The sequence below is a fragment of the Drosophila novamexicana genome, unplaced genomic scaffold (genome assembly GCF_003285875.2).
Source record: "Drosophila novamexicana strain 15010-1031.04,08,12 unplaced genomic scaffold, DnovRS2.1 tig00000877-arrow-arrow-pilon, whole genome shotgun sequence".
NCBI classification, from domain to species: domain Eukaryota; kingdom Metazoa; phylum Arthropoda; class Insecta; order Diptera; family Drosophilidae; genus Drosophila; species Drosophila novamexicana.
Window position 1 is genome coordinate 81,625 of NW_020824831.1, and position 9,958 is coordinate 91,582.

General features: G+C 44.9%; 3 protein-coding genes across 4 annotated transcripts in view; 2 read left to right on the forward strand and 1 right to left on the reverse strand.

The window, feature by feature from the left end:
* The window catches only part of LOC115764855 (tubby-related protein 4), a 30,175-nt gene extending 25,557 nt beyond the window's left edge, over window positions 1-4,618 (forward strand). The window contains exons 5-10 of one of the 2 annotated variants that reach the window (XM_030708124.1): window positions 48-276; window positions 337-602; window positions 689-2,719; window positions 3,159-3,506; window positions 3,569-3,760; window positions 3,897-4,618. In XM_030708124.1, coding sequence (XP_030563984.1) covers window positions 48-276; window positions 337-602; window positions 689-2,719; window positions 3,159-3,506; window positions 3,569-3,760; window positions 3,897-4,013 — 3,183 coding nt within the window. In that variant the 3' untranslated portion in view covers window positions 4,014-4,618. The remainder of the gene's footprint in view (window positions 1-47; window positions 277-336; window positions 603-688; window positions 2,720-3,158; window positions 3,507-3,568; window positions 3,761-3,896) is intronic. The other variant, XM_030708125.1, reaches the window with a different exon arrangement.
* Window positions 4,619-4,716: 98 nt separating this feature from the next.
* On the reverse strand, window positions 4,717-6,161 carry LOC115764853 (probable enoyl-CoA hydratase). The gene is made up of 2 exons (XM_030708122.1): window positions 5,256-6,161; window positions 4,717-5,202 (listed from the first exon to the last, which is right to left on the reverse strand). Exons 1-2 carry the CDS (start codon window positions 6,154-6,156, stop codon window positions 5,093-5,095), a joined length of 1,011 nt encoding a protein of 336 aa, XP_030563982.1. The 5' UTR covers window positions 6,157-6,161; the 3' UTR covers window positions 4,717-5,092.
* Window positions 6,162-6,262: 101 nt separating this feature from the next.
* LOC115764854 (ras-related C3 botulinum toxin substrate 1) lies at window positions 6,263-9,891 on the forward strand. The gene is made up of 5 exons (XM_030708123.1): window positions 6,263-6,552; window positions 7,987-8,124; window positions 8,206-8,438; window positions 8,509-8,669; window positions 8,734-9,891. The coding sequence occupies exons 2-5, from the start codon at window positions 8,009-8,011 to the stop codon at window positions 8,809-8,811; spliced, it is 588 nt and encodes a 195-aa protein (XP_030563983.1). The 5' UTR covers window positions 6,263-6,552; window positions 7,987-8,008; the 3' UTR covers window positions 8,812-9,891.
* The last annotated feature ends 67 nt before the right edge of the window (window positions 9,892-9,958 follow it).

Here is a 9,958-nt window from a genome sequence, read left to right on the forward strand (position 1 = left end):
CTACAATTGTTTTCAGTTAATCCTAATCCATGTCCCTGCTGCTGCAGTGCTGTGTACCTGATCTCAAGTCGCTGCGTGATTTTGTGTCGCGTCCGCCTCTGTGCTCGACACGGTTGCATTGCACCATGATACGGCACGATGATGACTCCAATCTTAGCTCTGGCACCTGCTATACGCTCTACTTGGAATATCTGGGCGGCCTGGTGCCGCTGCTCAAGGGCAAGCGCACCTCCAAAATACGCCCGGAGTTTGTCATCTTTGATCCACAAGTCAATGGTATGGTGAACCACACGCAGCACACTTAACCTTAATGCTAAGCCAAATTGCACTTTTCAGACAACTCGCTGTATTTCCAATATGCGGCCGAGGCCAAAAGCAGCTCCGGATCCAGTCAGTCCACCACGACGGGCAACAGCGGACGCACCGATTCCTCCGACAGCGATTTCGATGAGCGCTCCCGCTTTGGCTCGCCTCGCACACCCAGGAAACGCCGTGTGCGCGCCAAGCGGCGTCAACAGAACGGAGATCGTGCGGCCAGTGGCAATGGGGGCAACGATCCTGATAGCCTCGATGAGCTGGCCTATGTGGATACACTGCCCGAGGTAAGAGAGAGACAGAAAGAGAAAGAGAGAGAGAGAGAATCCGATAATCTGAGGTGGCATGCGTTAATTTTCACATATTTTCCAAGCAGGAAGTCAAGCTGGTGGAGGTGACCTCCAATATTTGGGGCACGAAATTCAAGATCCATGGACTTGCCAAAACCGTCCCAGCCAATTTAGGCCAAGTAACTTATAAGACGTCCCTACTGCATTTGCAGCCGCGTCAAATGACGCTGGTCATAACGGAGCTGCGCGATGATTTTCCGACCGGGCCCGATCCCAGCTTCAATCCGAATCTCTTCTCTGAGGACGAGGAGGAGCATCATCATAATTACAATCATAATCACAACACGGATGCACTAGTGCCTCATGTAAGCGTAACGAGCGCTACTCAGGAAGCGATCGCTGCTCTGAAGCCACCAATAATGCCACTGCGTCGGCTCAACGAGGGCGGCGCCTCCGCACCGCCGATAGCGCCCATGTCGCCGCGCCCGAATCGGATACTGGCGCGCCACAAGAACACGCACACGCTGACTGTCAATGGAGGCAGTGGAGGTGCCTCCTCGGTGGGTCTTAGTCCGCTGGCACGTGCCGAGAGCTATGACGATGACTCCTCGAATGAATCTCAGGATGCGGCTGGCAATGCCAGCGGCAGCTCCTGCACCACCGTGCTGCTGCATCAGGCGCCTGCCAGCTGCTCCGGTGGTGCCGCGAACGCTGCCTGTGCCGCGCCTGTTGCCAGCTGCAGCAAGAATCTCACGCGTCCCAAGACCATAAGCAGCTTCAAGAACAGCTACAGCCGCTCCAGCTCCAATTCAAGCTGCCAGTCCCGGCATGCCATATCTCCGCTCTACTGCGATGGCTCCGTGCCGACGCTACAATCGCCCAAGAACGCGGTGGCGCCGTCGGATATCATTTTCGAGCGGCCCGCCGTGCCCGCCGCCGGCCAGACCACCTTGATGTCCTATTCGAGCAATGCCGACTATGCCAACAATGTGGTGCAGGTGAAGAATGCGCTCATGTCGGAGCCGGTACGCTCCGCCAACAGTCATGTGAATCCGGTGCCGCTCAATCTCAATCTCAATCTGGAGCGCATGGACGCACGGGCTATTAAGTGCGCAGCGCCTGCCAGCTCCACAACGAAGCGACGCGACATGCTCTACATAGATGAGGAGACGCAGTCGCCAACACCCACCACCAGCAGCAGCAATGCCACCGCAACTTCCTCAGCTGCCACCAGCGGCAGCATGAAACGCACCCCGACTGTGGTTTCTATAGCACCCGCGTTGCCCGACTCCATAACGCGCAGCTGCAGTGTGGGCTATTTGGATTCGGTGGCCATAACGCCTTCGGATGAGGCCTTGTCGGCGCTGCGCAAGGATGCGCCTAACAAGCGGCTTATCCTGGTGGATAAGCGGCGCAATCGTAACCGCAAGCGGCAGCAGCAGTCGGACGCGCGCAGGCACAAGCTTCAGCAGACGGGCAAATCGAAGAGCCTGGACTCCTGCGATTTGCTCTCGCTGCAAACGAAACTGTCCAGCAAAGAGCACGAGCAGGTGGTGCGCAAGCTGCAGGAGATCTCCGACAGCAGCGCCTGCAGCAGCGCGGCTAATACGCTGTGCTTCAAGTGCCGCAACAACATGAATCCTGCTAGCATTTGCAAGCGCTGTCAGCCAGCGGCCAGCGCGGCGCTGGACGAGATCACCACGGTCGTTGTGGAACCCGCCAAGGAGCCAACGCCGGCAGCTGATGTAGCGGTCCCAAGCAAACCGACGCCCAAGAAACGCTTCGACGTCATCACTAGCTTCACGGACAGTCCGCTTTTCACCCGCAAACATCGCTTTGGTTATGGACGCAGCAAGGAGCTGGCAGCGGGCAGCAGCACGGAGAACTCAACGCCTCTGCTCGCACGCAAGCAGGAAAATAGCTTTAGTTTTGTCAAGCAACTGTCCGAGGTGCGCTGGCGGCGCAAGGAACCGGCGCCCAGCCAAAGCCAGACCCAGGGCGCCAGCAAAGCCAGCACGCTGGAGCGACAGCATTCGGAAACGGGCAGCGTGTCCTGCGGCACTGTGGAGGCGACACCCGTGGAGGCCAAAGCATCGGTGTCTCTGCACACGCAGGTGAGAACTGGGCAACGATTAAGACTTTTTCTTATGATACCCTGCAGCCATTTAGTGACCAGAAGGGAGGAGTTGTTCAAATATGTGTATAAAGGCAGATGAGGGCTTCTCCGATTATAAGACCTATATATAATATACCAAATTATTCGTATAGGTTTTTGTGTCGCAGTTCGTTGATTTAAATTTTAAATTGATCGATAATTTGCATTATATAACTGAAATCGATAAATATAAAGTTTACTGTAAATCGGTAAATATCGTCTTATAGCTTTTATTTAGGCACATCTTGTAGACCTTAACAGTGTCGGTTTCCGTAAAGTTTAGAAAACTTTAAACATTGGGCTGACATATGGGAAGTCGCTGGCTCAAATTCAAGCAGCAATATAGATCCAATATATCCAGCACTGTAGATCCTATTCAACTTTCCTTTCCATTTCAGGCTTTGACCACTCTCGAAAATATCATCAGTCGTTTGCGTGATCTGGATGAGGGTCGATTGACGCCGCCATCGACGCCGCAGCGGTTGCCGCGCAGCTCTCCCGCTTCGCCGGCGGCCAGCAAGAAGAACAAGCGACAGCAGAGCAACTCGCCCATACGCCACATACTCAACTCGCCGCTCCTGAATCGCCGTCAGCGCAAGAAGCCGAGCATCATTGAGAGCTCCGACGATGAGGGCAATCTTACGAATGGGTCCGGCGAGGAAATGGGCAGCGCCTGCAATGGCAATGGCAATGGAAAGCAGTATCGCGATCTGGAAACATTCCAAAAGGCGCAGCTACGCCAGAAGGTGAGCTCTGCAGCTGGTAAATAATTCCAATTCATAAACATAACCTGCTTTCCTATGTACAGCTTAAACGTGGCAAGATCGAGCCAAATGGCAGTGCCAGTTGCGCCAATACGGCGCCAGTGCGTCGCGAGTTCGTGATGCACAACAAGGCGCCCATGTGGAACGAGATGAGCCAAGTGTATCAGCTGGACTTTGGCGGACGCGTCACCCAGGAATCGGCCAAGAATTTTCAAATTGAATTTCGTGGCAAGCAGGTGCGGACCCAAATCAATCTCTAACCATAAATAACGGCTATATTCGGCATGCCGATTATTTTTGGCTATATTTATTGAATACCGTTATGTATGTGACCATATTTAGCATATAGATAAAACTCTTGATCTCTTACAGGTAATGCAATTTGGACGCATTGATGGCAATGCGTACACCTTGGATTTTCAGTATCCCTTCTCGGCGCTGCAGGCATTTGCCGTGGCGCTGGCCAATGTAACACAGCGTCTCAAGTAATTGGATATTAATGCTGTATTAACATAAAGCATTACATATATATCTGCATATATATATATAAATTACTATATAGTACTTATAGCACGCCGCCAGCTAATGTCGCAGCAAATTGCAATTGCTTTATAACGCATATTTTTTATACAGAAGGCGCGCCTTGGCTTTTTCATTTGTAAATATGTATATGTACTTATTGTATTGTGGTCTTTAGGTTTCTAAATACCATATGTAATATCTGAAACGATATATGAACTCATACCACCACTTGATTGAAGGTTTAGCAATTTAATATTGGTGTGCAAAACTCACAGTCCGATCCATTTTTTGTGCAATATTTGTATGACAAACTTTTTGGCTTAAGTATAATAAACGATTGTAAATGTTAACCATTAATGATGTACGATGAATTACAAAAAAAAAAAGAACAACAACAAAAAGTGCGTACGTGTGCGCATTTAAATATGCGTAACTCTATGAAAACGATTTTTTCAGTCGATTTTTAAACTAGTTTGTACAACAGCAGCCTTTTTTGCATTGAGCTTCGTTTGTTTTTCTCGACTTAAGTGCAATAATAACAATTCCTTTCGTTAACAATTTTTAGCCTATAAGCAACAACCATTTAAAGAAAAACATATATCCATATATATATGTACTTATTAACAGCAAAAATCGCTTGAAACAAAAACAAAAATTAACAAGAGCTCGCTTGGCCTAACAATTAAAAAAAAATTGAATGTGTGTACGAGTACTTAATACTAGCATATTTTTTATATATTATAAACTAATTATGAAACAAACAACCACACACACACACGAAACAAATTTTGTGCTTTTCCTCTTACTCTTTTTTGTAGTTAGGCTTAATTTCAAGGAAATTTCGTTATTGTAATTGTTGTGAATATTGAAATAAACTCAAAACTCAAATCGTAAACGATTTGTGTGCAACTAATTTAAAAAATATATTATATGTGAATAAACAAACAACAGCAACAAAAAATAAACGAATAAAAACCCATTCTTATTTACATATATTACATGCTATTGCACTAAATGCTTTTGAGATGTGGAATATTTCAATTTCGTTATTTCTTCTCCTTTAGCTGTTGCTCTATTTCGATTTCGGCTCTCTCCCAATCCGGTAGAGACTTCTGCTTAATGTGCCAGGCATCCGTTTTGGGGCCTTTTGCTTCAGCTGCATAGAAAGGATTTATGATAAAAGAACTTCTTATAATAAAATGTACTTACATGTTTTGAAACGCTTGACGCCCTCCTGCATATCCGTTACCATGGCCGCAGTCACATTCATGATCTCGTTGCTTACGGCTGAGTGAAAACCTGGACGCGCATAGACATTGGCATTATCCAGTGTCGCATTACGATCGTGCTGCAGCGAGGCCAATGGAAACTTGGCTATCGAAAATGCCAGGTTGACTGCCTGGCCCAGCGCTGTGCCTGTGGCCACAATTCGATTGACTAGTCCAATGCGCAGTGCCTCTGTGGCGTACACACGCCGACCCGTCTCTATAATATCGACAGCATTTGAGTAGCCCACTGCAGCAAGCAGACGCACGGTGCCGCCATCGCTTATGGGCACGCCCAATCGGCGATTGAAGAAGCCTAGCACAGCCGTGTCTTCCATGACTCGAAGATCGCAGAGTAGTGCCAGTTCTAGGCCGCTGGCCACACAGAAACCGCTGATGCCGCATATAATGGGTTTGCGTAGGTGCCGCCTGGTGGGACCCACAGAGCCCTCATGGCGCAGCAAAAAGTTCAGACTGCCGCGTTGCGCCTCCGCTTCCAATTCTTTCAAATCATAGCCGGCTGAGAAAGAGCCGCCCACGCCGTATAGCACTCCCACAGGCGACGTGTCATCCGCCTCAAATTGATTGATAGCCTCGCTTAGCTTCACCGCGGTGGCTGCATCAATTGAATTGCGCTGTTGCTCTCTGTTGATACCAATCAATGTGATGTTGGCATCTTTTTCGACCAATACGCTTGGTGCATCGCCTTGACCCGTATCCGAATATTTAGCAGCACTCAGACAGAATGTTTTGCTGCACAATTTTGAACCAAGTGCGCCTTGAATTAGTTTATTATAACTGATAAAACGGCTGACAATAAACAATTTACTCATTTCAGCCAGCATAATAACTTTGAGTGTTGTGCAGCGTTAAAATCGATGATTTCGCTGACGCGCATTGCAACACTGCTTGTCAGAGTTGAGCGACGCTGTCAAAAGAAGGCGTGTATGTGTGCGCGTGTGTGCGTGAGTGTTGGTGTACAACAAAAAAGCAGATTTAAAGAAAATACAAACGCTGCGCTGCCACTTAAATGATTATTAATTTATTAAAATAATAATAAAATAGTGTTAAAGTTAGTTGAAACGTTAGTTTGTGCATGCGTGTTTACCAACGCATTACATGTGCATGAGTGTGTGCTGCATACAAATACAAATACCAGTGATATAAGCAAAGTACAAAACAGCTCGATTACAATACACGATTCCAATCTGCCGCCGCAGACAAAGGATAGTTAAGAAACGGTATTAACCTGGTTATATACATATACATTTGCTTGTGTATATCAATATAAGCTAAACTGCACGCAAAATGTGAACGTGCGGCAGCTGCTGGCAGCGGCCTGCGGTTGCGGCGCCCGCTGATAGCAAAACAACAACAGAGCGAAAGTGACGAATGTCCAGCGCTGCAGCAGCGCTCGACCATAACAATAAGAGAGAGGGAGAGATCAGCGCGCCCTGCTCTGCACTTGCATTGCATGTGCAATGATATGTATGTCCGCTGCTTTTTCACTTAAACTGTAATTGAATTGGCATTACAAATTACGGTTAAAGCCCAGCCGCTTGTCTGTTGTGGGGTCGCAAGCGCTGCCACCGCCTGCATTATTTGTACTTAATTGTATCTATTTTTAACAATGCGCGTCCGTCCAACATTTGGGCGCATTCGTCTGTTGCCGCCCCTCCAGCTTGCCTCGACGCCCATTCAGACGCACTGCTCCATTGGCGCCCCCGAGGGCTCTTGTCGACGACACTATTGCCATTTTGCTGTTGTGTGTGCGCGCGTGTGTGTGCGTAGAGAGAGAGAGTGAGAGTACGAGAGAGAGTAATTTAATTTTGTGATGAAATCTGTAACACATTGAAGGAGGCATCCCTAAGTAGAAAATAATGTATATACATATGTATATATGTGTATTCATGATCAATTGATAGCTTAAATCAATTTTTATCAAATTCTGCAGGCTTAAAGTTACGCACATACAGTTGGCACCATATTTTATGGGATACTATTTCATTTCAACCCAATAAGATTGTTTTTGAATATATATGTATATTTATTTTGTTGTTTACTTTGCCACAAATATATGTATATGTATGTATGTACATACTATATGCCTGAAGCGACCAGATCTGTGCAATATATCATATGTACATCTGACAGGCTTCCGAGTAAATGTGGTTTATGGTTTTCTCGGTTTTCTTTAGATATTTATCAATAAGTAAGGGTATCTAGACATTGGTGTTCCGTAATTTCTCTATGTGTGTCGCAGTCTCTACCGCATCATGATCTATTTTCGTAAATATTATTTGCAAAAAACCAAAAAAAAAAGGCCCTGAAGTGTATATAAAACTTTCGTTTTATTATGTTTGCGGCTGGGACACACCTTTTGATGCCAGCCTTTGATCGTATATATAAATATATGTACATAAGTGTACATTCTCCACGGCACTAAAACTAATTAAATTGTCAGTGTGTGTTCGTATGTATATACATATATACATATATTTATATATATATACTTACATACATATCATTGTGGTGTCGGATAAGATGTAGAGAGTTGGGTATAGAGTTTATTGCCTCAAGTATAGCTTAATTAATTGAATTAAATGCGCACGCATTCATTCAAAACAAGATATTCTGACGAAAAGCACACTCACATTCACATTTCGCTCATTCAGCAAATACAGTCACGACTCGACGATGTCAACCGGAAGACCCATAAAATGTGTCGTCGTTGGTGACGGTACCGTCGGAAAGACTTGCATGCTAATCTCCTACACAACAGACAGTTTTCCCGGTGAATATGTGCCTACAGTGTAAGTTTTTTCCAACTCTCCACATATGCTCGCTGATCTTCTCTAATCATATTTATATGCAATCCCTTCATTTCCGCACAGCTTCGATAATTACTCCGCACCCATGCAAGTGGATACAATACAAGTGTCGCTCGGCCTATGGGATACCGCCGGCCAAGAGGACTATGACCGGTTGAGGCCGCTCTCCTACCCACAGACAGATGTCTTCCTGATATGCTACAGCGTTGCGAGCCCCTCATCGTTCGAAAATGTCACCTCCAAATGGTATCCAGAGATCAAACATCATTGCCCAGACGCGCCCATCATATTAGTGGGTAAGTTTGTTGATGCGATCTTAGCTCTCAGGTGTGGCATGACTTTGCGGTGTCTTCCTCTTGCTTTCAGGCACCAAAATCGATTTGCGTGACGATCGCGAGACATTGAGCGGCCTGGCCGAGCAGGGTTTGACGCCGCTTAAACGCGAACAAGGCCAGAAGCTTGCGAACAAAATACGCGCTGTGAAATACATGGAGTGCTCCGCCCTGACGCAGCGCGGACTCAAGCAAGTAAGTGACACACCTAAGCAACGGCTACATAATTTTATTTCAATGCAATTCTCTATTTGTTTAGGTGTTCGAGGAGGCGGTGCGCGCGGTGCTGAAGCCGGAGCCGTTAAAGCGACGCCAGCGAAAGTGTTTAGTTATGTAAATAAGCAGCGGAAAACGGCATCAGAGAATACTCAGAAGCAGCAGAGAGAACAAACACACACATAAAATGGAACGCCCTTATCTATCTCTACCTAAGCGTGAACAAATCAACACAACTTGCGCACTTGATTCATTGAGCATTATCATTTTTTTACTCTGTAATTTTGAATATGTATAAGTTTAAATATTATTTGCATAATTCACTGAGAACCGCATGGCACAAAAGAAAACACAATACGACTCCCTCCCATTAGAAAACTAAAAGTAATTAACATAAAGAAAAGCAGCAGCACTTAAACCATAATTCAAAAGCAGCTACACCCATATTGAAATCTAGTCAATTGAATCGAATGTATTGTACTAATTTTAATCAAGAGCAGCAGCAAAAATCGAAAGAAAAAAACCAGAAACCAACGAAATATTGGTTTCGCATATCAGTGCTAAAGTATAGAGAACAATATATAAGCAATTCCTAATTTGTTTATTAAATGTATTATAATTATAATGTAGCCCAGGCGTTTCCTAATTTTCAACAATAGCCAAAACACTTGACGATGAGCTCTTAGAGAAAAAAAAAAAAACAAATATAAATAATATAAAATGCGTTTATACATTAGCTAAGACTTTTTTTCAAATTACTTGTAATAATCACAATTAACTGACGCTCATTTGAAATTGTCTTTTCAAAGTGTAACAACTGTTGTTTCTTATTTTATAATAACTTATTTATTGTCCCTAACTTTAATATTGAAATGTAAAAAAACTTTTACGGCTTAAGTATAGCGAAAAGTGTATATGGAAAACGGATATGGAAATGGCATGGCAAAACTGCATTTATATGTGACTTGACTCGAATCAAAAAAACAAAAACACAAGCACAACATTTTGTAAACAACTCGATTAGCAATTCGAACAACAATTTTTTATATCGATTATATTTATAACGAGAACAAATCTAACGTAAACTCATGTAAATGTAATGTAAAACGAAGAATGGCGAGCGTCTTTGTACGCAACAGCCGTAACTGATAATCTACTAACGAGTTATCGTTAAGTATATATATATATATATATATATACAGCGCTGTAATTATAATAAAATCAGAAAGAAACGGTTCGATTTGTGTGCTCAACATTGCCTAGTTATT

What these genes read in the sequence shown, in the direction of transcription:
- LOC115764853 (XM_030708122.1), bottom strand. Translation starts at nt 6,156, where the DNA reads ATGCTGGCTGAAATGAGTAAATTGTTTATTGTCAGCCGTTTTATCAGT. An exon ending in CGTCAAGCGTTTCAAAACAT is followed by an intron (nt 5,203 to 5,255) that starts GTAAGTACATTT and finishes CTTTCTATGCAG; the next exon opens with CTGAAGCAAAAGGCCCCAAA.
- LOC115764854 (XM_030708123.1), top strand. Translation starts at nt 8,009, where the DNA reads ATGTCAACCGGAAGACCCATAAAATGTGTCGTCGTTGGTGACGGTACC. An exon ending in CGCGCCCATCATATTAGTGG is followed by an intron (nt 8,439 to 8,508) that starts GTAAGTTTGTTG and finishes TCTTGCTTTCAG; the next exon opens with GCACCAAAATCGATTTGCGT. An exon ending in CGCAGCGCGGACTCAAGCAA is followed by an intron (nt 8,670 to 8,733) that starts GTAAGTGACACA and finishes CTATTTGTTTAG; the next exon opens with GTGTTCGAGGAGGCGGTGCG.